The sequence below is a fragment of the Cheilinus undulatus genome, linkage group 18 (genome assembly GCF_018320785.1).
Source record: "Cheilinus undulatus linkage group 18, ASM1832078v1, whole genome shotgun sequence".
Taxonomy (NCBI): Eukaryota; Metazoa; Chordata; class Actinopteri; order Labriformes; family Labridae; genus Cheilinus; species Cheilinus undulatus.
Window position 1 is genome coordinate 21,211,200 of NC_054882.1, and position 27,476 is coordinate 21,238,675.

A 27,476-nucleotide genomic window follows, 5' to 3' on the forward strand; every position below is an offset into this window, starting at 1 on the left:
TAGTTTAGGACAGCAGCTCATTTTTGTCGTTTTGATGTGGATTCAAAAGTGTAGCTTGTTCGGTTTAGGGCAGTTTGTGTCTCATAAGTTAAGTCGGAGGAAAATTAAACATGTAAAAACCTGATTCGTCAGCTGGTTTAATTTCTTGTCAGGAAGCGCGAGACTCAATGCGGAAGATGAACTCATACAGTTGTGCAAGGAGTGCGCCGGCACGCGTGTGCGTGTAAAACCACGTAGACGCGCGAGCCACTCCACCTCCTGAGAGAGAGGGGTTCCCCTTTCCAGCAGCACACGGAGAGACTGCCGGAGTTCTTTGATGAGTGCAAACTCGTACAACAAACAAGGAAGTCCCGCAGATGATCGGCTGTACTCATAGTGTGGTTCTGAAAGTGAAATGACCAGATTTGAAGGCTAATTTGAGTCGTTTCTGCGCCTCTCGTGCGCTCTCACGACGGATCTCCAATGCCCAAAGAGTGCAGGAGGAAGAGCTCCAAAGATTTAGGGCTTTCAGGGACTCCTATAAACGAAGGGTCACGTTCAGAGCGAAGACCAGCCGGGAAGTCCTCGCAGATCTGCGATGGTCTTGCTCAGAAAGCTGCTCAGATCACTGCTTCATCCTCAACCGGAGAGCCGACTGTGATGGATGTTCGACAGGTACCGCAGGTCACCATCACCCCGGAGGGAGGCGGCTCCTCCCGGGAGATACAGCAGGAGGACTTGGAGGATCCGGTGGAGGGCACGTTGCGCAGAAAACTGTCTAACTCGTCCATCTCATCCACGGGCTCATCTGTTGTGGAGTCCGAGGATGATTTACTGAGTGACAACGAGAGCAAAAGCAAAGGCATCATCACGCTGGAGCCTCTGGTCCTGGCCCCTGACACAGGAGAGGTGAGCTACAACTTATTTCTGCAGACTTTGACAAAGTGGTTTAAAGCTTTCATGTATAAATGCAGAAAATATTTCACAGCAGTTGATGGTATTTACAAGTCCAAGGCTACACAAAATAATCCCACACACTGTTTAAATTATCAGCTGTTACATAAAACATCAATGAATCTGCTTAAGTCTGCCCACATGAAGCATCCTTGACCTCCTCTGTGTCATTTCATATCTGCATCCCCCATATCTCTCATGTTACAGAAAAGCGCTGATGTTTAGAAAACAGTGAAGCACAGCAGCACACCAACAGCAGTCAGCAAACTGTTCTACTTCCTCACAGAAGTCCTCTGGGATCTCTGACTGCAGAGAGGAGGCAAAATGAACTTAAAAGTAGGGCTATCACAATACCAAAATTTTAAAAACTGATGTGATACAAGTAATAATCAAAGGACAGTGATATAAACAAAAACAGATGCTCTACATACTCAGAAAAAATTGCAGACAAACCCGTGCACAATGTCTACATAGGTCTAAAGTCAGCAAATAGTCTATGCTTTTGGGCTTTTTATGCCTGTATTATAAGAGATGCACTCTATTATCAGCATGATATTGGTATCGGCAGATGTTAGCTCGAAAAGTAAATTATTGGTATCAATATGAACATTTCTACCGTTATTTCTAATGGATATTTTGGCTGAAAAAAATCAGCTTATAGCAGCTGTAAATATTGTAGGCTGGACCAAAAACCCTACTTCAGGTGAAGTCTTTATTCATTGTTATTCCTGACACTTTAAAGTGTAAGAACTCTGACTTTAAGGTGGATCCCTGCACTGTAGAGCACCAGACGGACAAATATTTTTGTAACACTCCATGCCATTTTAGCAGTGACCTTCTGTGGCTTACCCTCCTTGTAGAGGATGACAATGATTGTCTTCTAGACCTCTGCCAAGTCAGCAATCGTCCCCATGACTGTGGTTGTGTGTACTGAACAGTGGTAGACAGTAAAAAAGTAAATGTACTTAAGTAGTTTTTAAGTATTTGTACTTTTCTTGAGTGTAATTTTCTGGGGAGACTTTTTACTTTTACTGCGCTATATTTGACAGGCTGATATCGTACTTTCTACTCCACTATAGACCCTCTCGTTACTTGCTGCTTTTTCCCTGAAGTTTTTTCCATAGTGTGTTTAGCGATCATCTCTGTTCATGTGGTTTGTTCTATTTGGACTTGCCATACCTTAGAGTACTTTGAATACTTAAACATTTTTCTCTACTACTTCAACTCAAGTAATAATATTCAGTCATGGATGAAAGTATTGGCACTAGAGCCCGACCGAATTTTTGGCAGGCCGATTATAGCGTATCACAGAGTAATCAACATCGGCCAATATGTAGCCGATATATTAACTTTCTTGCTGCGTGGGGTTTTTATCTCTGCTCCTGTCGCTCTATGTGTGTCCTTGCTGAACTCAGCCCGAGCCTGGCCCCTCCCCCTCAACCACAGAGTTCAGCAGCAGCTCTCCCCCATTCAGTGTTGCCAACTTAGCGACTTTGTCTTTATATTAGCAAGTTTTCAGACCCCTCTAGCAACTCTTTTTTTAAAAAGCAACTAGCGACAAATCTAACGACTTTTTCTGGTGTTATTGGAGAGTTTTGGCGACTCTGACGTGAAAGCACGTATTGTTGTTGCTCTTCTCAGTGAGCAGTGGCTGCTGCCGTGGGTCCCTCCCTGTCCCTAAGCACTCACAGGCAGCGAAGTCCTCGCGCAGCAGTCCCTGCTGCAGTCGGACTCACACAGCTTGTTTTGCTGCTTGCGTGTGCTGCGCGTGTCAGCTCCGGGTCGTGCCGGTGCGGCTTTCACACAGGGCGAGAGTTTTCGGCATGTCAGCCGCATCTCCCTGCTCTCAAAGCCCTGTCCTTCTTCATAAGTTTTACCTCAATAAACCCTGCTAAAGGCGACTTGATTCAGTGTACAGAGGAAGTTTGTCGGGAACTATTCAAAATAAAAGCATTCTGTACAAGTGAACAGAGTTTCTTTATACAAATGCTAAACCAGGCTTTTACTTTGAAAAGCACAAACCAGAAAAGCATTCATATGGTATTTATCTTTCCTGTGACATATTCTACTAGTGTGGGGACAGAAAGTTTCACTAATAGTAGATCTTTAGAGAACAACCTTATAAAATAGGCGCATTTAAGCTTGTGGCCTTCCTCAGGGTTATCAAGAAACATATTGTAAACATATTCTATGTGCATATTTGCCACAACGGTGTAAATATGGCTCTCCATTTATCATTTTCCTGTGTAATGGTCCACAGCCACAATAAAAGACTATTATACAGTGTTTTAATGTTGTCTAAGTTGCATATTTGTGAAATAAACAAAGATAAATGCAACTGGTTATTCACGTCCACATTTGTGTTCATGTACAGTATATATCCTGTGTATATTAATGTTCTTATTTCATATATATGGGCCGATATATCGGTTATCGGCTTTTTTTAGACCCTAATATCGGTATTGGCATTGGCCCCAAAAATCCCATTTTGGCCAGGCTCTAACTGGCACCCCTGGAATTTTTCTAGAAAATACACCATTTCTCCCAGACATCGTTGCAATTACAAATGTTTTTGGTATACACATGTTTATTTTATTTATGTGCATTGGAACAACACAAAAAAGCAGAAGAATACAGCTAAAATTGACATAATTTTACACAAAACTCAAAAAATGGGCTTGACAAAATTGTTGGCACCCTCAACATAATATTTGGTTGTACACCCTTGGGAAAAAATGACTGAAACCGAACACTTCCTATAACCATCAACAAGCTTCATACACCTCTCAACTGGAATTTTGGACCACTCTTTTTTTCCAAACTGCTCCAGGTCTCTCAGATTTGAAAGGTGCCTTTTTGCAACAGCAATTTTGCATTTTTGAGATCTCTCCATAGGTGTTCAGTGGGATTTAGAGCCAGAATCATTGCTGGTCACTTCAGAACTCTCCAGCGCTTTGTCTCCAACCATTTCTTGGTGATTTTTGAGGTATGTTTCGGGTCATTGTCCAGCTGAAGCACCCATGACCTCTGACGCAGACCCAGCTTTCTGACACTAGGCCCTATATTTTTGTAGCCCAAAATCTTTTGATAGTCTCAGATTTCATGATTCCTTGCACATAGTCAAGGCACCCAGTGCCAGAGGCAGCACTGGGTGCTGCAAACCCTCTTTGTGTTGTTCCAATGCGCAGAAATGAAATAAACATGTGTATACCAATAACATTTGATATTACAACAATTTCTGGGAAAAATGATGTATTTTCTGGAAAAATTCCAGGTGTGCCAATACTTTTGTCCGTGACTGCACATTGGAGTAAAATTTGACTAGGAGTATCTGTACTTTACTCAAACACTGAAGTTGAGTACTTTGGCCACCACTGTTACTGAACCAGAGTGACAAAATGAAGGCTCAGGAAACCTTTACATATTGGACTTTTTCCACAATATTTTAATGTTTTAAGATAGGGGATTTTTGAAAATGTCTTGGAATATTTCACTTTGTATGAGATGAATCTAGAATATATGGGAATGTAACTTTCTGATATTATTTATATTATTTATTTGATATTGTTATTTTGTTGAGATCCCCTGTATGGGTATCAGTGCCAGCTAAAATGAATTTTGGAATATCAGTGCATTAGCAAAATCAGTACTATTCAACCCTATATTTCACTGAAATAACTTAGATTGTATCATTTTCAAAGATTGTTTTAAGGCTCATAATCATGACTCTAAAGTTAGTTTCAGAGCATAAAATTCCCCCTAAATATATTATCTGTTAAGACTTGAAGGATGTATTTATTATTAATATTATTATTCTTATGTTTGAGATGATGAAAAAGGATTGATATACAGTAACATTTGAAGAAATAACTGCAGGAAAATTGCAGGGCAATCCTCAGGAAGTGTGATTTTCCCTATTTGAAAAAATCTTGTTTTAATTAAAGCCCTTAATACCATGTTAATGATACCATGCAATCTTAAAAATCAAACCAAATTATTACACCATTAAGCCAAATAATCACAAATAAACACAAAAAGCTTCTTTCTTAGTTTTCCTACTGTTTTCTGTTTTGTGACAGTAATCATTTGTGAATCTATTTTTTATTAAATTGAGTTTAATTTGAAAATAAACATGTTTTAAATGCTCCATGTTTTTAGAGCTGTAATCTCCAACCTTTAACCATTGTGTTCTTCCTTCAGCACACACATCATGAACCCTGAGGGTGGAAATTTGTTTGGTATTCTTGGCTGATAAAGCTTATCAAGACAGAAAGCATCAACATGCACAGAGTTATCAAGACACCTTTTTAGTAACTGGTATTGTGCACTTAGATTTGTCACTGGATCTTGTTTTTTGAGTGCGATTTGTGTCGAAGTTGAGTGTGATCATAGTGACTCAGCCCTTGATTTCCATTGTTAACGGCGTAATCTGCTTTTTGTCAACACCGTCACCACATCACACTCACATGTTCAGACTTTCCTGGTTGCTTTCTCCATACATGGTCTACAGCTGTCACTTTCCTTTAAACACACTGAATAAACATTGCCCATTAAGCCTGTGTGTGCAGGATATTTTCCAGTGTTCACTCACTGTCATGTGAAGTCGAGTGTAAAGGCTTTCTCGAGTGAAAAAGTCAATTCTAGCTCTTCAGATACATTGCCACCTATATAGAAATGTGTGGTCTCCTCTGTTGTTTTTTTATTGTTTGTTTCAGCCTCTTTAGCTCGTACATGCACAAAGTACGGCACAGATCAGGTCATTGTGTAATAGTGTGTTTTTGTGGCTAATCTAAGCCTTGGCCTTTGACATTTAACAAAGAAACACTTCAGGAAGTCAGAGACACTGGTGCTTCACAATATTTGGTTGCTCACTCTTGAATGCAAGTCATAGTGGTTCAGTAAGTCACTGTCATGTATGAGTGGAAAGAGCAGACTTGAGATCATTATACAGTGATTTAGATAAAAAATAAGGTAGATGACACATTAATCAAATTTAAGGCTTGAGATGTGACCAACAGCAGCTGCAGAGTGACTCACACTTTGTCGCTTGTAATTCTTTCTCTGTCAGGAAAGATTTGAGCACTGAAAATTGGATGTTTTCATTCTAAAGCTGGGAAACATTTTCATTTTTTAAGACTGAGATGCAGGACAAAACAATATCCTGTATGTCAATGTAGATTAAGAAAACATTATATGCTTCTTATGACCCCATCTTGCCATTGTGCGATGTTAAATGAGTTTTAGAAAAAAAATGGCAGGCCTAAAGTTCAGTAAAATGATAATATTGATACAAGCGTTGAAAGATATAATCGACATGATATCGATATCAGATGTGACATTTCTGCCAATATTTATAACGATTATTTTGGCTTAAAAATCTGCCTGTATCAGCTGTAAAGTTAGTGGAGTTTTATGCTGGACTAACTGATCATTATTATTGTAGATTATTTGTTATCATTCCTTACACTTTAAAGTGTGTTTTAAGGACTGACATTTTCAGTCTGAACTAAATTTAAGTAATAGTATTAATATTGGTAAAATTAATTTCTAAATAATGGCATATCAGATGTTGGCAAAAATCCAATATTGTGCATCCATAATTGATACTTGTGTAATATCACAGCCACAAAATTAGAAGACAAAAATTGCAAGTAAACTCCTGCCTACTATTTGAATTACCCAAGTACACTGACATTTAAAACAGTTGGGGGAAAAGATGAGATTTACCTCATTCTTCATGAGTTCCATCTGCTTTTCCAGAAATTCAATTTCTGCGTAGTTTTTCGCTGTATGCTTCAGGTCATTGTCTCGCTAGAAAATAAATCTTCTCCCAAGCCTTAGTTCTCTGGCAGACTTAATAAGATTGTCCTCCAGGTTTTTCCACATTTATTTTACCCTGTACGTTTACAAGCCTTCATGGGCTGAAGCATCCCCACTGCATGGTGCTGCCACCACCATACTTCACAGTGTGTTTATGGTGATATGCAGTGTTTGGTATCTGCCAAATATAGCGTCTTGTCTGATGGCCAAAAAGCACCATTTTTGTCTCATCAGACCAAATAACTTTCTTCCAACTGGGTTTTCCTTGTTTACCTTATTCTTCACTACTTGTATTCAATTTTCCATATGTTGCCAACATATTAATGTAATTTAGACTAATGTGTGCTCTCCCTTTTTTGGTTACAAATAAGACTGAAGATCAATACATTTGTGTACTTTTTTTCTCTAAGATTGATTTGGGCTTTTATGTCTTTATTTGATAGAACAGTAGAGAAGACAGAGTAGGAAATGAAAGCAGGAGAGGAGCCAAAGGTCAGATTTGTCATGTAGATTTGCCAGTTGCCATGTAACACTAGTTTTGTCAATAGGTTTTTTTCATGTGGTAAATGTTTCATTGTTGTTCTATTTGGCCATGAAATAAATTCCTTTTTATTTTACTTATTTTGCATGAATTTTAGGCATGTTTGGGCCAAATATTCCGGCTGCAGTAAGGTGGATTGACACAACCCAATATATGCTCTGGATGTCCCTGCATGTGATTAGGGACATGGGAAAATAATCGTTTGAAATTAAAAAACAAAGTCCACACCTTTAGGGAGAAGTAGGGGTTGGATGTGGTGAGTAAGGTTGCCATGTGTTCCTGGTCGTGCTTTGGATGTCCCAAGGGCCTGAAAACTGCAGGGGATCTCTGGGCATATTACCAGGGGTGAAAAGGCACGTGTGTTCACATGTCGAGCTGGATTCCGGCCGGTCCCCCACTGTCTCCAGCCCTGGGACCTGGCACAACGGCCCCTCGATGAAGCTTTAGCACCACCCTACATTTCAAAGTGTTAAGAGTATTTTTATGTTCGGCAGTGTGGCTGTTCTGGGATCCCCCTGCCCTTTCATGAGCCTACCTGGAAAATATTAAACAGGAACAGCACACATTCCCACTCTTCCTGTGCCAAAAAGGAAAGCATAAGGCAGGGATAGTAACAGCAAAAAAAACAGAAAGACATTGATTAAGTCAGATGCAGAATGAAGGAGGAGCTGGGGTGGAGGAGGGTTGCAAGTGCAGCTTGCAAAGAGAGTGGCATAGTGCCCTATTTAAACTGCAAGCACAGTTTAAACTAGAAAAGCACTCGGAGAGCGCAGACCTCCACCATTAGCTCTATCTTTTAAAGAATCCTTAAAAAAAAATCATGGATCCGGATCACCGTCTAATCAGTTCTTCCTTATACCACTTCTGACATTTTCTGAAAATTTCATCAAAATCCGTCCATAGGTTTTTGAGTTATGTTGCTAACAAACTAACAAACAAACTAACAAACCCTGCCGATAACATAACCTCCTTGGCGGAGGTAATGAAGCAGCATGAGAGCGATTAGCTAATAGTGTGCTTAGAGCCAATCAGCTGGCCTGGCTTGCATTAGATCAGCTGATTTCAGTTATGGCAGCGCTTGACTCTGTGGCCTACCTGAACTAACGCTATGTCCTCAGTTTCTGCTATTGTGACGATTTGTTTTATCTCTGCAGAACAAAATATTCATGTACAGTATCATGTATAAAAAATACTACTTAATTAAGACATCTGGTCCTTTCCTATGGCTGCTCTATTTGACCAGATCCACTCATGTCAGTGGGTCACACACAAACAAGCCCAGTGTTACAAAAAGAAGGTGTGTCTAACAAGGCAGAAAGTGTTTAACTAACCAGAGAGCAAACAGAGGGAGAAAGTTTCCTTTCCATTCACAAGAGTAAACAAACCTAATCACCTATAAGTGCATCGTTTACTTTGTAATTAGGCAGTGCTGAAAGCTTTCTTTGTTTTTAACTCAAGTTTTACCATAAAGTGGAGTTTTAACATAGAAAACATAATGAAACACTGTTGTTGATGTAACCAGTCAGTGTTTTCTAGCTGGTCTAGCTTTCAATGCTTGTACTGGAAAGTAAAGAATAGCTGGATTTCAGTGGTTTATGAGTTAGAAGCAGTTCAAGGCCTCAGTGGGTGTTAATCATGAGGGATTAAAGTCAAAATTATTAGGGATGAGCTATATTATTGGCATGATATCTGTACCAACAGCTTTATCAACCTGAAAACAAAAAAAGTTAGTGTGTTGTGGGCTGGACCAAAAGACCTACTTCAGCTGAAGTCTTTTTCTTTATTCATCATCCTTACACTTTTAAGTGTATTTTAAGGACTTAATTAAGGTCTGAACTACACTTAAATATTGGTACCAATATCGGTATCAGCTTAAACTAGTTTAAAAATATCAGCCTATCTGATGTCACACTTAGATTAGATTTCTATGGTGCTAATTTTGAAAGCTAACTTTAGTGTTGTAATGTTAGTCATACTTTGACATTCTCTTTACCTCCGAATTACCCGCTTTCAACCCTCTGTATGTTTGGTGCTGATGCTGAGGGTGTGAGAAACATCAATTTTAATAAAATATTTTGATCCTCCGACATTTACTGTGTCTGAAATGGCCTTGGCTCACTGTTTGCTTTTGCTGTTTATCAGAAGGATGATCCGTGATTGATGTCTTAAACAATATTTTTCTAAACAAGTGAGAGAGAACAAATAATTTATCTTTGAAAAGAAATAAATTACACATTAAAATGATTTTTTTTTGCTTTTATTATCTTATATATTTGTCATTACAAATATATTTCTACTATTAAATAGTTAAAATATTAGTTTTACCTACAAAAGAAGGATCTTCATGAAAAAACTAACCTGACATGCCAGATGCATTTGTTTCACACATCCATCCAGTAAACCACTCATAGACAGTGTTTGGAAAGGGCAGAGCCTTTGAAAAAATCTCAGAGGATGATTGGATGAACGTTCTGTCTATCACATCTTCACAGGCCAATCAGAGCAACAAAATACGTGACGTAGCCGCTACTGAGGAACGCTGCTACTCCATAGAGAACTGCATAACGCAAACCATGGCAACTGTGGACATGTCAGTACACGACTTCTGTTGTTTTTAAAAAGAAAAGAACTTAATGCTGTTCTTTGTTCTTCTTTTAACAAAGAAATGTCGTCTAGTTCTGATAAAACTGATGCTTTAGCAGCTTTTACGCTAATGTCTTCCACCATAATTGCACCAGCCTCTTGTTGCTGCTTGCTTACGTCACGACTCATCACGAAAGTACTGCCCCTGGCTGCTGACTGGTCCTGTCACTTTCTAACCAGGCCCAAACAGTTCAGATGGGAGCTTTGCAAGATGGAGTCACCAGTGAGAAACACGGAAATGGGTGAATCCATCTGCTTTGCAAGGTTAGAAAAAACTATTTACAGTAAAGAGTAATAAGTACTTTACAACAAAATCGTTTTCTTGAGGTAAAAAACAAGAATATCTATTTTAAAATGAATGACTAAAATATTAATCCATCAATCAACTCGGCCGCTTTGTGGTTTGCCACATGGAGTTGCTGTAGTCAATGCGCAGGGAAGTGCAGGATGAAGGTGCAGGCCCCTGGACAGATCTAGTACCTACACCGACTGCTGAAAGCATCCCTACAATATGATGGTGCCACCACCGTTCTTCACATTGGGGATTGTGTGTTTGTGGTGATGTGCAGTGTTCAATAACTGCCAAACAGTGTTTTGTCTGATGGCCAAAATGCACCATTTTGGTCTTTATCATTCCTTATACCTTAAAGTCAGTTTTAAGAACTGATATTTAGGAATTGCTTCATCCTTCAACTTCAAATTGTTTAAACTTCAAAAGTTTAAAGCCTTCTTCCAGCAGATTTAGAATGTAGCATGTAATCAGAGGTGTTTCGCATAGCGACAGAAGTGTTATCAGTACAAACTGAGATTTCTGCCATCAAGGCTGAGCGGGGTCAAAAACATGATTAAAGATAAGAGTCAAAGTCAGAGCATGTTTGAACTGTAAATACAGAGAGAGCTGCAGGCTCTTTATGTTTCCATTCCCTTTGTGTGTGTGGATAAGACATTAAAACACGTTTTAGAAAAGCCATGTTCAAATCTGCGTGTCACTGAAGTAAAAGACTTGCAGCAGCAACGTAACACAACAAGTTAGAAGAAGTAGAACACCTCCACAGTGTGATATTATCAGTAAACAAACATATTAAGTGAAGCGAATCAGCTGACATTTAAGAGATCCTCTGCTGCTGTGCAGTTCTCTAATAGTGAGGAGGTGAAGACACTCGAGTGTGAGACTCCCGGTTTCATTTCCTGTTTCAGTCTTAGCACACATGATAGTGACCTCTGAAAGTCTTAAGATAAAGATCCAAAAGACATTTTCCTTTAAATGCCTGTAGGTTTATGGAGATGGTTTCAACTGATACAGAAGAGTACTGTAAGAGAAACCCTATCACTGCTTAAATGTGTTTTTAGAGATGGAGTGGAGGGAATGAAACAAGCAGTAGCCCACAAGTGTGAAGCAGCACAGTGTCTCTGTGAAATGTGCAAGCTGTTACTGTGTTTTATCCTTGCCTGTGTGTGTTTTTGTGTAGTGACAGACAGAGAGAGAGGAAGAAGGAGAAAGAGATGACAGAGGGAGGAGAGTCCTTTAACAAACACACATGAAAGGAAAGTCAACATTACTGCCAAGAGGAGATCATTCAGTTGTCAGTCATGCTAATGTCTTAATTATTCATTGTTCTTTGTTGAGATTCAGTAAAATCATTGTTTTGTTGAAGAAAAAAAAATCAGACATGGAGTGAGTGGGAGTTGAGCAGCTAGAAGCAAATGTGCAGCATCTCCTGGGAGTATTTGGTGTAAAAACTGCAGATTTTCTCTTAAAATGTGACAAGCCATGCATGTTTTATTCAGAGTGAAATCAAAATGCCGCTTAACTTTAAAAACGATAGTGTCTTTTGTTCCATGCTTTTAGTTTTAGATGCTGCACACATAAAGCACATAAAGCTGAACTGAGATGTTGAGTGCTGATAAGTTTCCACTGAAATGGCATTCAACTGACCTACATCAGCGGTCACACACACACAGTGGAAAAACAAAAGCCTGGCATCAGATTTACTCTTTAAAACTGCTTATGTGATCAGATTTTTCTCCAGACAGTCTAAGGTTGACCAAGGCTGTACCACATCTCTTGTATCAGATTGTTTTCTGCACAAAGACATACAAAAAGACCTAAATGCAGCTTTAAAACAGCTCTACTCTGTGCTGTCAGGTTCACTCATGTTTGTTTTTCTTGGGTGTTTTCTGCAGAGCAAGCCATGGTGGAAGTTAAAGACAGTTGTCCACTGGCCCTTCAGTGCTACCCAGAGGAAGAAACTGAACTGGGTTCAGCTGGCCGGGCATAAAGGTACGACCTCTTTGGAGCATCACATCATTGATCCCTGTTAAAGGAGTCTGGAGTGCAGGTTGCTTCACTGATCAGTGCATTTGTTAGTGGGTTTTTGACACAGGACTGACCTTTTCAGTGTCACAATTTTTTTGGCAGCTTATGTGAGAGGAAAAAAGGCAGAGTGAGAAGCCCGCCTATGTTGCAGTTTCAACACTTGCATGCTGTCAGAAATTATTGAAGTGTTGACCTTTGAATTCAAGAGATCTGACTCATGCAGACTCAGGAACAATCATTTCTAACTTACATACAAACTAGGGATGCACAATGTTGGATTTTTTGCCGATATCTGATTTGCCTTTACTTAAAATCAATTTTAGCCAACACTGATATCAAAACTGATACTTACATGTAGTTCAGACCTAAAATTTCAGGCCTTAAAACAGATTTTAAAGTGTAAAGAATGATGATAATTAAAGAAAAGACTTGAGCTGAAGCAGGTCTTTTGATCCAGCCTAAAACTCCACTGACTTATTTGTTCAGTCAGGAACACTCTCGTTATACATTTAACCATTTTATTGCAAAACTGATCTACAGTCTTACTTGGCTCTGCCCTAAAGATGCTCCCTGGATTAGCCAGGAATCATGCTTTGACTTCCCAGGGAATGCATGGCTAGAAACCCCCATATGAATAGATACATTAACCCTTTATCTACTGAGTTGAAAATGGTGATTTGGACATATTTTGTTATTATGGCTGTAGGTCTGAGAGCTTGAACTTGACTTTACAGCATCTGGTTAATGATTTTTGCACATTATATGGAGTTGTCAGCAATTTAAACGAAGAACAATACAAAACTGGTGTTTTGCTATGAATTTCCACGTCATATGGTTGCGAGTACTGTAATGAGCCATATATGTGCACATGCCCACAATTCTCAGCTTTCCAACACTGTTGGAATTTTTCTGATCGAACAAACTTTGACGGAGTTACGGTAATTTATTTATTTATTACGTTTATTTGATAGGGACTATATAGAGATTATAGCTTTTGCTAGTTTCCAATGAGAATGATACTATGGACATATTAAACATAGCGTCGGCGCTATGGCGGTAGGTAAAGGGTTAATGACAATCCGTATTGAATTCAGTGAAATTTAAAGCAATTAATCCATTTTAGCAATAATCTGAATTTGCCGGTGCAACAAGCTTTATGCTATAAAGGAGGAGGCTGGGGTGGAGGAGGTTAAGCTGCAGCAGCAGCATGGTGCATCAGCATCAATGCAAAGTGAAAGTACATAATGTTTAGATACACTGCTGTATTGAGAGAAAGAGATGACAGCTGAAGACAGCTGGGCATATGACTACTGTCCTGCATGAACTGACACTAGGCTTCATTTCATATGCCTAATATTTATGGCTGGCATAGGCAGATTTTATAGCCAACATATCAGTTTTAATGATCATCAGAAATTATCTGCTGAAACTGAAATTTCCCTTTTTTAATCAACGACCTGCTGATACTGATATCATGCCGATAATTTTGTGCATCCCTAACACTAACACCAGGGTATACCATTTAATTTCCATGCAAGTTATGTCTTGTCATGTCTTCTGTTTGTGCAAATCTCAGATCTTTTTTAAAATCTTGTCTCAGGAAACTTCAAAGCGGCAGATGAGGGCACCATCCTGAAAAAGTTCTCTGAAAATGAGATGCAGTGTTTTGAAAAGCTGAGGGATGACGCTCTGCTTCCGTTTGTGCCTACTTACCATGGTGTGGTGGAAAAAGATGGAGAGTCTTTTCTTCACATGACTGACCTGCTGGCAACATTTGACCTTCCTAATGTCATGGACTGTAAGATGGGAGTAAGGTAAGGAAGTGAACTATGTGACTTGAAACATAGTGATATATTTATTAGTCATTTCTGTAATGCACATGTAAACAAGGTTGTAAACATTTTCAGTACCTTTTTATTATGTTTTTGAAGATATTTCATTCACTGTTATTTCAGTGATTGATAATATAAAAAAATTCCAGAACTTTAACTTTTGTTTCTTCTGAACCACAAACTAAAAGACTGACTGGAGAAACCTGATTTTTTTTTTTTAAACAAATATTTTGTTTTAACTCACCTTTATTCATAACAGAGTTTGGCTGTTACATTCACAAAATAACTACAATGCAAACATTACAGACTAAAGAACATTTTGTAAATAAAACACAAAAAAAGGGTCAGAGGTCTAATCCGGGATTAAACGATTATGTATAGACCTGTTTTAGAAGTAGTGGCTCGTTTTGATTTTATAGCTATTCTAGCTACAATGTTAATGTTTCTATGCAAGCTAATGTAGCTTCGTAAGCTCTAGCATTGTGAGCAAACATAGCCCATGCTATTGTAGCTACATAAGCTATGTAGGTAACATAGCTGTGTATATCATGAAGCTTAGTTAGCTTAAGAAAATGTAGCATAAGATAATGTAGCTTTGTAACTTTTAGGTACATTAGCTACATAGCTATATCAAGTGCATGAAATATGGGTCTATGAGATTTTCAAAACTGTTAAAGGTGTACACTCTTCAGCTATGTAACTTATGTAGCTTACTATTTAGCTAACATAGATTTGTTAGCTTTAGCCTTTGCTACGTTAGCTGCGTAGAGTGTTTCCATGGTGGGCAAACTTTTTTCCTGTGAGCAGACTGTGTAGTTGGCTTTATGTAACGTTTTATACTCAAGTTTTGCAGGTTAGTTTTTTTATTTTTAACTTCTGGTATCCTAATCCTAACCTTAAAGGTGCAGTGTGTGATACTGTCTTGCTCATAGGTATGACACCATAGCTCCTTCCACAGAAATTTGCTGCACTTAGCAAAAACTTAAGACTGTGTGCAAGCATGTGCGTTCATGTTTTGCATGACTGCACCTCTGAAACAATATTGACAATAGAAATGAAATACACCCTTATGCATTTGTTATAAGATAGTTTAAAAATGTGATTTCAATGGAAGCTAATTGCCAAATTTTGGTGATTCAACAGTTTTTCCCCCATCACACTGTAGAAAGGTGTTGTTGTTACAATTCATTAGACAGCCAATCTTCAATAACTACCCATTTCTGTTTAATATGAAGGCTGGGTGTTTCACAGTCAAAATTAAAGCAGAAAATGTGACTCAAGTGACCAAAAAATGGTTCAAGAGGTCACAAGTGTTAAAAAACTACATGTGTATCTTGAGCCATGCGCATAGGAGAGGAATAAAAACATCTGGCAAGCTCCTGCACGGTCTGAATTGCACAAGTTGTTGGCAGCATTTAGTAGAGAAACATTGCTGTTGTTTTTGTGCAGTTCAAACAGTGTGCAAGGGTTTGCCTGCAGTTTTAGATAGCTGAAAACAAGAAATTAGCCAAGATTTGGTGCTTAACACTTCACAGGATATTTACTAGTATTATATAAAAGTTTAAAATGCTGGTGCATTGACAATCCTACACACAACTCAAAAAATGATTTTTGTTTTTTCTAAAATAGATGCCACATTACAGTGATGTTTATGTTAATACTCGCATTAAGGACTTGATGAATACAATATTTTGTGTGTTTCTGTGACAGTACGTGCCGCCTGCGGTGTTTGTGCTCTAAAGGGAACACCTGTTGTAACAGCAGGCTACATGGTTGGCTTCCTGCCACAGCAGGCAGGGTGCCTCACTGTGCACAGACTCAAACATGTGCACACAAATACACAAAAACAGGCGGTCACAACATGCATGAATGCAGACACGATTGCATACGTGCATGTTTCAGTGCATGCACAAACACTCACTGCTCTGATGAAAGCTTTGCTTCCGGTTCAACAAGGGGATACACAAACACACAAAGGTGATGGGCAGGCAGATGCACACAGTGTCACTAAACTCAAAAAACAGGAAAACACATATAAACAAATCATTAAGTTATTCTTTCTGTGTCTTTATACATATATTTCTGAGGCTACACATGTGCAGGCACACACTGAGGGTGTCCCTGGAGACTCCCCTTCTTCAAAAACAATCTCAACCACAAAGCTGCAAACCGCTAACTTAGGCAAGCACTAACACTTCTCACATGGTAGCACACAGCGCTGGAGTCTCCTCTCAGCTTCCCCCTTCAGCTCAGAGAGGAAGTTCACGCTTGCAAACTGAAACTGAAATTTAAATCATTTTTTACATTACCGACTCTGGTTAAAAAAAAAGCTGAGTGATAGCATGCTGCTGTGCACCACGAGAATTTAATACTCAAACAGAAGCTCGCTCTCAGATGTGCAGATGAGTGAGGGCATTTTTGTGCACTTTTCAAAAAGAGAGCAGATGATTAGAAAGGAGCAGGTGTGAGTTATAGTGCAGCATAACATGAGTTCTCCGTATTGGAAAGTATGTAGCTTTATTTCTGTGAGGATTCCTAATCTTGCTGTTAAAGCCACATGTGATAAAATCATGAGATCCAAAACAAATACAAAAGCAGACTTGTTGCAAATAGATAACTGCTGAAATCCAAACACACTCAACCACCGACTTAAAGTACACAAAAACTCAATACAAGTCAGAGTAAACGACAGAGAACACTGCTGAAACTGTCTGTAAAAATGTCACACCTTCCCCTGAGGGATTTTCTTCATGTCTCTTTTGTCTCTTTCAGGACGTATTTGGAGGATGAGCTGGTCCGAGCACGGGAGCGTCCCAGGCCAAGGGAGGACCTTTACAAGAAAATGGTGGAGGTGGACAGTGATGGGCCAACTCCTCAGGAACACTCCCAACGAGGAGTCACCAAACCTCGCTACATGCAGTGGAGGGAGAGCATGAGCTCCTCCAACACGCTGGGATTCAGGATAGAGGGGATCAAGGTAGAAGGAGGGGGCAGATCTTTTGTGTATGTTTAGTTTTCATCAAAGAGACTTAATGTGACTAAACTGTGAATACTGGACTGCTGGACATTCAGAATCCTTGATATTTCTCAAATATGTGTAAAGATGAAGAGAGTATTGGAGTTTTTGGTGACTAAATTGAGACTAAAACCTTAAGTGTAAAAATGGCTAAATGTGACTAAAACTTATGGACATTGTTGTCTATTAATTAAGATTAAATTAGAAATAGCTGCCAAAATTAACACTGCGAGATATAGACTATGGACCACCATGCACCCTCTTCATTTGCAGTGTCGCTCATTTTCTCCAAGTATAATGGTACCTACAGGTGCATCTCAAAGAATTAGAATATCATGAAAAATGTATGTTTTTCTGGAATTTAGTTCAAGAAGTGAAACTTCCATATATTCTTGATTCATCTGATACAAAGCTTAGAGCACACAAAAATAAAAAAATTAAATAAATACTACCATATACTGGATAACCGACTTTTGGGATGAGGGTCATTGGTTTTTGAAATTGATACTCTTATAAATACTCCTTAATGATCACACTTTTCATCAATAGTATTAATTATTTTAACAGGATTAGTTCTGTAATTAAGGTGGAAAAATTAGACATGTTTTAACATGGAACTCATGCATTACATCTATCTTATACTTCTACTTAAGTAAATATTTCTCCTTTAAAAGGACTGGATCTATTGCGATTTCTCGCTAGAAACTAAAATTCAAATTTTCTTTGTGTGACATTTGAACACATCATAAAAAGGTTAATCACAAAAAAGTTAATTACATCACTATGCCATGATTAATTATGATTAGTAACAACATTTCTTTAGTTTGAGTAATTTTTAGATTTTTAAACATTCTTATTATCAAGCATTTATCTTCATTATTTAAAGATTATGTACAGCAATTTGAAAGCGCTTTTCACTAAAAAATGTATTATTATTATAATTATTATTATCTATAAACTAACATTTAAAACACTACTCTTTACTTGCATTTTTGTTTGAGATTAAATGGATAATAGTAGATAGCTAACATTAAAAAAAGATGCGTTTTGCCCAGAGGTGGTAATTCAGACTCGTTGTGCTTCGGTGTAAAGACAGGTCATCACCACGGTATGTACACACAACTTTTGTTTTTCCCAGACTTCCATCAGGCAGGTTTTTAAATCGAAATTTTCTGTGAAGCAGACCTGGGTCTGTCTTCTCACTCATCACTGCTGGCTGTGTTTGACCCGCCTATAACCTTTTCAGCTCAGGAGGACTACGGGAGGACGTTGTGGTCAAACTTAGTCATGTGATTAAATTGCGTTATTATTTTTTGAACGCATTAAGCTTTCTAGATTAATCATGAGTGTTAACGCATTAATATTACCAGGCCTACATTAAACATATAATTTTACCATATGCCAACATAGTTTAGCTCCATTATCAGCGTTATCTCGCTGATGTTAATGCAAATTTCAGCGTTGGATTGGTATTTCTAACTATTTAAGAGTTTTTATCACTCTAAGACTGAAGAGGATTACTGTACAGCAGCAACAACAGCTAATATGACAAGTTTAAGCTTTTCAGCAGCTGATGGAGATTTTCAGCGATTCATCGGTAGGCCAACAGCATTTCACTTTAATTTCTTGTAAAGATTACTGTTGGAATACATAGAAGAGCCACAGGTTTAAGATAGCTATCAAACTATCAGCTCCTCTCTCTGTCATGCTGCTTCACACACCCAAGCTCGCTTGCTCCACCTCTCTCTCTCTCCTCTGGTTGTTTTAACAGACAGCAGGTTAGACACACGTGAACGCGCATGCAGATGAACGCGCTCCAGGCGCTGTGTGAACTCTGATCAGTTATGAGGGGTTTTCTCACACAAAAACAACATACACATATAACAGAATAAAATAGTCTATGAAAAAAACGGTTCGAGTTCTCCTCTTCATCCTCGAGTCCTGATGCAGTTAAAGCTCATGTCCGAGTCCAAGTCCAAGTCATCAGCGCTTGAGTCCAAGTTGAGTTACTGGTCCTCAAAATCAGGACTTGAGCCGACCTGATTACTTCAGGTAGATCGTTCCAGAGCTTTGATGCCCGGACTGAAAATGCTCTGCCCCCCTCAGTTTTCAGCCAAGCTTCTGGCACAAATAAAGACCTTTGCCCGAGGATCTCAGAGTGCATGCAGGGGAATAGGGAATTAAAAGGTCTGTGATGTAACTGGGACAGAGACCGCTGAGTGCTTTAAAAGTGATTAATAAAATCTTAGAATCGATCCTAAAACGTACCGATGTAAAGATGCCGAAACAGGCGTAATGTGCTGATGCTTCTTAGTTCTGGTAAAAATCCTGGCAGCAGAATTTTGCACCATCTGTAGTCTGTTTAGGAATTTTTGAGTAAGAAAAGTAAAAAGGCTGTTGCAATAATCCAGACAGGATGAAATAAAAGTATCTTAAATTGTCTTGGTGTCTTCAAAAGTTAAAAATGATCGAATCTTTGAAATATTTCTGAGGTGATAAATGCATGACTGTTCTAGTTGGGTGGTATGCTGCTCAAAATTCAATAATGGAGGGAAACATGCATAAATTAGCATTTTTCTGCACTGATAAACCAACTTTAAAACTCTTTACAAGTATCTATCTCAGGCCATGCTACTCAAAGGTAAACTACACTTTTGAAAGTGTTAAAGTATTTTACAATGTAACAGAGCTGCAGTAATTCTTGAAAACCTGTAGCGAGGTGGGTCTCCTGTAGCAAGATCACATCAGAACCAACCTCATAGCAAGGCCTACCATACTGATGAAGACTATGCATCCTATAGGAACACCTAAAGTCACTAACTCAGTGGATAACTTCACTCATTGAATCTGATTAGGTTTTGTCCAGTCACAGACAGTGTATTTATCTCCATGTTGTGCTTTGTAAAACATGTTTTTCATGTAAAAAATGTCTGCTTTCATCCAAGGTAAATAATGCTGTCACATCTCTTCCTCTCTTCAGAAATCTGACGGAACGTGTCGAACCGACTTTAAGAAAACCCGTTCAAGGGACGATGTCATCCAGGTGTTCAGAGACTTTGTTGGAGGGAATGTCGGCATACTTGTGCGTGGCAACCTCACAGCTCATACACACCCTTACTGTGGTCATGTGTGTACAACAGACAGAAAACATACTGTATGGTGAATACACAAAACAAACCTTCAGGCATTAACTCAAACACTGCTCAAACTAACAACCCAGTGGGTTAAGCTCTCACATCCGTGTTCAGTGTTTGGACAAATGTCAACTATTTTGTAGACACAGTATGAAAAAGGACGGGGCCTGTCTAATGTTAGAAGAAAACAGCCTTGAAGTGTTTGAACTGCAGAAAGTAAATATTCACTCAGTTATGCAGTTTGAGTTTTCTACTAGGCAAATGGTTCCCAAGTATTCACTCAGTCTACACCCTGTTATAGCCGTGGCTCTTAATGGTTTGTGTTGGATTAAGACTTATCTGAAATCAAATCAAGGTGTTACAGTGCTTTATGGTCTACTTATTTCTGTTTCTATGGCACACAGAAGTCTTACCTGAGCAGACTGATGGCAATACAGCAGGCCCTGAAGACATCAGCCTTCTTCAGACAACACGAGGTGAGGACTGATCCAAAGATGAACAACAAGTTTAAGAAAAAAAACTTAAATCCCCTCAAGGGTTGCAGCAGAAATTGCTTCAGAGAGTGTACTCTAGGGATGACACTGTTTACCAAAAGATGTTTTTGTAGGATGCTTTAAATCTTGAATACTAGGTAATAACCAATATTTTTATGCCCAACAACTGATTATTTCTGGTCAGCTTTTTCAACTCTTTATTTTACTTAAGTCTTCAGCCTCTCTAGCTAAATGTTTTCATTGACCTACTATTATATTTACTAATTGAGCTAGTTGGCTAGTTGAGATATTGTTGTGTAAGATGTTAGCAATACTTTTGACTCAGCTTCAGTTGAAGCTATTAATGTCTAGCTATTAAAACTGTCCCTATACTTTTAGTTATTGAAACACTGTATGATACTTTTAGCGTAGCTAAGCTAAACTGTCATCTACCTTAGCTAATAGGAAGCAGCTTGTGAAGCTCTTGTGGTCAAGCTAGTTTAGCCACCTCAGTAGTTTCTTAACTCTGCTGGATTTATTTTTTTGGCCTTTTTTGCCTGTAATTAGAGAGGACAGTGGATAGTCAGGAAACAGGGATGAAAGAGTGAAGGAGAGATTTGCAGGAAAGAAGCAGCAGACGACCTAACCACTAGGCCGCCTTCGCCCCAATAACTTTGCTAGATTTAACTTAAGTTATTTTTTGATATATCGTTTTATGTTTATACCTTAAGCTTTATAAACTGTCTGGCCTTCATATTTCTATTACCCCACTATAAAAGTTGCTTTTTTCAAGCTCATTAATTATGCAAAAAGTTGCAAAAATGCACTTCATTTGATCTTTTCTGCTATTTGTGTGCCAGTAATACTGACAGTGATTCTGGACAGGATTCCTCTAAATGTCATCTTTATGAGACCAAGATGATGTCTGTTTGTTGAAGCATTCAGGTGTAGCAGCTTTTATATTGTAGGTATATGACCATGGTTACGAAGTGTTCTTTTTGGAGTCTCCAGCTTAAAAAAAAGCATAGACTTTTCCTCTGAAAACAATGATAAAAGCTCATTTTTTGTCCTATTGGTATCAACTTTGCACCTAAACTAGGTATGGCTCCATGCTTTGGTCCAATTGAGTTTTACAGCTGATACCACCTATCTAAAGGCCTCTTTTTCACTATAAAAATTCAGATGGGAAAAATGTTTTTGTTGTATTACTGAATGCGAGTAGCAGCTATAGTAAGTCTGACAGTTTGGGAAGAAACTCCAGAGTGCAACCTTTTAAAGGACAGCTTGTATGTGCTTGTACTCCCAATGGCTCCAACACAGCATTCAGTTTAATTTTGGTTATTCCTGGATAGTAATTTTTAACTAATTTTACCCAGATTTCTGGGGTTGAAGACCTTTCTTTTTGCTTTAGTTTCTTCTTACTAGTTCTGAGCTGTGTTCTGATTAACACTTGTACAGTATCTTTTCTCCACCATTACTCCTGATTTTCTAATACTTTCATTTGGCTTCAATTACCTACAAAGTCTCATTGCTTGTTGGTATTTTTATAGATTGATGTCTGACTCAAAGCAGAAGACATAAAATAAAATAAACCCTCTTGTGTGTCGCAGGTCATTGGCAGCTCTTTGCTTTTTATCCATGACCACACAGGCAATGCCCAGGTCTGGATTATTGACTTTGGAAAGACCACAGCATTACCAGAAGGCCAGACGTTGAACCATGAAATTCCGTGGCAGGAAGGCAACCGGGAAGATGGCTACCTGTGGGGGCTGGAAAACCTCATCCAAACACTGAAGTCTATCAGCGATGAAGAGACGAGTGGAGACATGTGTTGCTCAGTTACCAAAGAAAATAGTCAAACTACAGAAACAGAAGCTCAGTGAATTAGACTTTTACACAGGTGAAGGGAACTCAAACTATTTTAACAGACATCTTGAGGGTGGTTTTAAGAAGAGTAGTTGTTAGGGAGCTTTATAAACCACTGACAGAAAAAAATACACTGGACACTGCAGAGAGGCAACTTGTCACTAGTTTCTGAATGATTGAGCAAATAAACTGACACTAATTCAACTTCCTACATGACAGAAGTGAAAAAGTAGGGTTTCTGCTTTTCACTCTCAGGGAGGGATGTTGTGAAGAAATGCTCATGAAGTATGAATCAAACAAAGGCAGAGAAAGTTAAAGCTGATGTTGAACTGGTCACAGACCTCATAGTCCTCCGACTACAGCACATAAATACTGTACAATAAAGTTAACTGTAACTTTTCTGACAAACTTTCTTTTATTGTGTAACATTTTAGATTTCTTTCACTGATTTGATCAAACTTTAATTTAAAAATTACATTTAATCACTCTTGTTTCATGTGCTGTTAAAACATGCTAAATTTCAATGCTGCAATGTTTGTTAAAGCACAGTCTTTGGTTTTGGTCACAGATGTTCTGCAAAGGAATGAAAATATAAAGGAATTAAAAGGGGAACATTTATTTAAATACTTACCTTTGTTGGACTGGATTCAGTTATTTTTTTGTACCACTGGGACAAAACTGATGACAGAAAAAGGATCAATATATGTTTATTTAGGGCACAGTAAGGTTAGATGAACGTGTGAATACAGTATATTGCATAGAGTGCATTTTTGGTTGAGGGTTATAACTTCCTCAGCTACATAAAGAATTCAGAAACTTTGTGAAAGATGACAAAAACAAATTCCCAAATCAATCAAACATTTTTGAAACCTATGTGAGCCTTCTCTACTTTGAAGTTAAATCAAGAAACACTTCTATCAGCAGGCCTGAGCATAAAAACCTACAGTAAACCAAGAGGATATATAAATGTAACATTCAAACACATCAAAAAAGAACTAGTAACATTTAGGCTCCGAATAAAAACACACGTCTACCTAACTGATTAAATACGAATAACCTGAAAACATAAATACTGAATGTAAAATAAAACTGTTAAGACTGAGATACCTGCAGCAGCATGTTTGCTATATCAAAGCTGAATACCTCCCTCTGCTGAGTAAACATAGGAACTACCAGCACTGCTCTAGCAGACGCAGTGTAAAGGTATCGAATGGCAGTGATCAACTACAAATCCAAATCCATCAATAACATGAATGCATACAAATAAAACAGCTACTGATGGGTTAGTACAGTGTATAAAGCCAAGTACAAAAATAGCAGATATTTTCATAGCTGCATGTTTATCAGCAAACTCCACAAACTTTTAATTCATGAGACCTTTCACAGGTTCTTTGCAGTCACGTGATTCCGATGATGTGCAAATGTCCATTGGGGGGCAGGGAGTGGGGTCAATCATTAGGAATGAATGGGAATGGAGTAAAGTTAATACATGCTCTAAATGGACCTGTGCGCTGCGATTATCATCAGGAAATTTCTACATACAGCGAATGCGTCCACTACACCTTCTAGTGTCTGCTATCCTGATGAAGGATAGAGTCTTGAGAAGTCTTGTATGGACCTAAAAGGCTAGCTTAACAAAAGTCCTCATTTTATCATAAACATGCTTTTAATTGGGACAGTTATATACTATCAACTGAATAAACCCTGTAGGGTAAGTGACTGAGTAATGATGTGTCCGTCATGAACGAGCCCGTGCTACCAAGTGTCTCTTTAATGTTAATAGCAGTAGCTAGCTCCCTTTTGAGTGCTTGTTTTACTTTCCTTTATTCTTATTTAATCCACATTTAAAAAGCCAAATGAAGAGCCATTTGTGAGCCACACAACCAGCTCCACTGAGCTGAGCTAAATGATCTGGATCTCTTAAAAGAGACGGATTCGACACGTTGAGAGAGGCTGGACTGACATCAGCTGAGGGAACACAGGTAAGATCAGGGTTTAATGAACCAAACCAGACCACTTTGCGGAAACGGACCATACATGAGTGTTGTGTGACACCACTCGTCCAGGATTTTTTTTTTTTCTAATTTTTTGCCTGAATATTTCACTACTTTTAAGACTACAAAAGTAGCTCAAGAATTAAGAATGTTATTTTTGCACTTAAAACACCTAGGCCTTTTTGGTAGCGTTTCACTATGCAGAAATCACTTCTTGCCCCCCAACATGGGCTTGCCATTGTTGCGTGGTGTCTTCTGCAAAGAACCTATAGACAAAGAAATATCAAGACATCAGGAAACAGAGTCAGGACTGTAATGTAAGTATATACTGCCAAATACAAATGTGTTTAGTTTGGCAAAAATGTTCAAAATTTAATTTCTAGACTGGGATTTTAAATCACAAGGAGTCTGCTTGTACCAAAAAACTCAGTACTTCAAAAAACACTTGAGTGCATTCTTTGTATTTGGGAGAATAATAATATAATAAAAGTATCTGTGTGATATATTTAGCATCAGTTAGTTAGTTTTGATCAGCACAAAGATGGGAACACAAGCAGATCAGCTGGTGTTTCTAAACTAAAATTAAAGCGGGCAGATCAATCTTGCAAAGCTTTTGGCTGAATCATGTGTCAGTCAGTAGATGACTGGACCAATCAGTGTCTTTAGGGAAGAAAGAGGCGGTAGCTACAGGCATGATTTACCTATAGTACAAGTTGGTAGATTATGGCTGCTGCTGGTGATGGGATTGAAGTTGATGTAGCTATAGCAGCAAGTTTTATCAAAACTGGCAACATTTGTTCTAGCTCTTCTTCAAAACAGCTCTGGCAAGAGTTTTAATTCAAACACAGGCTGCACTAATGGTGTACAACAATAATGGCTACCTCTCAAGCCTATGTACCCTTCTATGCATGTTTCTTTTGCTCTGATTGGCTGTAATAGATTTGAGAGACAGAATCTTTGTCCAATTTTTTCCTGAGGATCTGCCCTTTCCAAACACCATCTATGAGGTGATGCCCAGATGGATGTGAAATATATCTAATTTCAAAGACACATGAAGCAGGCTATCAGGTTAACTCAACAATTTATGGTTTGTTTGCTTTCACCTAGGTTTTAAGTTACTTTCGGTGGCATATTATAACTCAGACGTCCGAAGTTTGTCTTCGAATTTGAATAAACAAAGGCTTTAATCCCCCTATATTTGGAAATCCTTTTAACATGTCTGTCTAAACTGAGCAAACTCCATCTGTAATGGAAGATTTGGAAAAAGAGGCATGAAATCAGGAAGTCATCCAATAAGTTTACCTGGCTGTATCATAAGTACCTTAAAACTGAATTTGAAAGACTCTGTTCCCAATGTCTCAATATTTTCCTGCCTGGTCCTACTTAACACTTCATGGTGCGCACTCAAAAATATCATTTACTATGAAGCAACAAAAATATACTGGCAAAGCTTTCATGAAAAAACAAAAAGGTAGAAAAAGAAGTCCCATCTACAGCAGTTACTCTATCAGCCAGCTCCTGCAGGCTTCATGTCATCCTGTGTTTCAGCTTCAGTGTTGAGCTACCAGAAGCCCTGATAGAGCTCAGGGTCCAGCGTTTTCTCTTTGTATCACAGTGTAGAGGAATGTTTGTGGCATGTGAGCATTTGAATGTGTTTTCCAGCATTCCAGGAACTCTGATAATTTGATGTTGTGGCTCTTAGACCGTGATGAGGGCCCTCATGGTTGTACCGTCTCTTCCAGAAATCCAAAACTCGTGTCATTGGCTGTGAGAAAAAGGAATCCAGTTAAGATTTAAGATCCTTAAATCAACAAGAGTCCCTGATGCACTACTTTGTTTTTTAGATTGGAGTAACACTAAGGTCTTCAGACAGAGAAAAGCCAGAGTCTCTGTCCCGTGTTGGTTTCTCGGCTTTGGTGTGCCTCCTCACATCTTCATGTCCATAGCTGGCATGGCGTTTCAGCAGCAGCTTGGGCATACAGGAAGAGGAGGTGTGGAGGCCTAATGTCAGTCCCAGGCTGGACCCTGAGGAGACACTGGGGGCTGAGCCAGTGTTGGTGATGGCTTCTGAAGCTTTGGGCTTCACCAGCGGGAGGCTCTCGGCCTCGTAGCTCTGCTCATCGTAGGCATAGTTGACATTACCACATGGAAAACTCTGCAGCTTAGCCAGGTCCATCCCAGCTTTTGTGCTCCCACCTGCTGCTGTCTTATGGGAGGACGTGCTCATGGCAGCTTGCTGGCCTGGAGTTGAAGGCGTGCAGAAGCTGGTGGTGTTGTCACAGCTGGCATCATGGCTCTCTGATGAGGAGCTGCAGGTCTGAGGAGTCTGGGCGATGGGGCTGCTGGTAGATGAGCTGGAGAGCGGCATGGACTGAGTGTGAGAAAGCGTTTTCTTCCCCCTGAAGTTTTCCAACACCCAGGAGCCGTACGTGGGGTTCCAAAGGTTCTTTGTCTTGTTCTTCACCCTCTGGCTGCCTGAGGAGGAGCTGTTCCTGGAGCAGGGCTGGTGATGAGGAGGCTCAGGGTGGAGCCAGTGACCTCCTGCACACCCAGCTGCTGCTGACAAACCTGGAGCAGGAACAGGCTCCGCCCAGGATGGCTCCAGAGCCTCACGACATGACGTCACCTCCTGTTGGACTGGCTGGTTTTTTTGGAGGAGGAGATGGGGCTTGGTGGGCTGCACAGGGAGAGGGGTGGAACCCAGGCCAAGTGAGGGAAGACCAAGCTGTGGGGAATCCTGAGAAACAGGGTGGGATACCAGAAGAGGAGTGAGGCTGGAGGAGGTGTCAGAAGGACGGATTATTAAACTGCCATCTTCTTCTGAGGTGGGACCGTACTCCACTGGCAGCGGTGTGTTAATAACATCTGGGTCCTAAATTTAGAAGAAAAAGAACAAACATAAAAAGA

General features: G+C 39.2%; 2 protein-coding genes across 4 annotated transcripts in view; one reads left to right on the forward strand and one right to left on the reverse strand.

Annotated features, from left to right (window-relative positions):
• Positions 1 to 255: 255 nt before the first annotated feature.
• On the forward strand, positions 256 to 24,738 carry itpka (inositol-trisphosphate 3-kinase A). Its single transcript, XM_041812679.1, has 7 exons — positions 256 to 888; positions 12,122 to 12,218; positions 13,855 to 14,068; positions 16,859 to 17,063; positions 20,083 to 20,184; positions 20,641 to 20,712; positions 22,320 to 24,738. The coding sequence occupies exons 1-7, from the start codon at positions 463 to 465 to the stop codon at positions 22,590 to 22,592; spliced, it is 1,389 nt and encodes a 462-aa protein (XP_041668613.1). The 5' UTR covers positions 256 to 462; the 3' UTR covers positions 22,593 to 24,738.
• Positions 23,267 to 27,476, reverse strand: part of ltk (leukocyte receptor tyrosine kinase) — a 93,278-nt gene continuing 89,068 nt past the window's right edge. For all 3 annotated transcript variants that reach the window (XM_041812678.1, XM_041812677.1, XM_041812676.1), the window contains one exon: positions 23,267 to 27,441. In XM_041812678.1, coding sequence (XP_041668612.1) covers positions 26,410 to 27,441 — 1,032 coding nt within the window. In that variant the 3' untranslated portion in view covers positions 23,267 to 26,409. The remainder of the gene's footprint in view (positions 27,442 to 27,476) is intronic.

What these genes read in the sequence shown, in the direction of transcription:
- itpka (XM_041812679.1), top strand. Translation starts at nt 463, where the DNA reads ATGCCCAAAGAGTGCAGGAGGAAGAGCTCCAAAGATTTAGGGCTTTCA. An exon ending in GACTGTAAGATGGGAGTAAG is followed by an intron (nt 14,069 to 16,858) that starts GTAAGGAAGTGA and finishes TGTCTCTTTCAG; the next exon opens with GACGTATTTGGAGGATGAGC. An exon ending in TCAGGATAGAGGGGATCAAG is followed by an intron (nt 17,064 to 20,082) that starts GTAGAAGGAGGG and finishes TCCTCTCTTCAG; the next exon opens with AAATCTGACGGAACGTGTCG.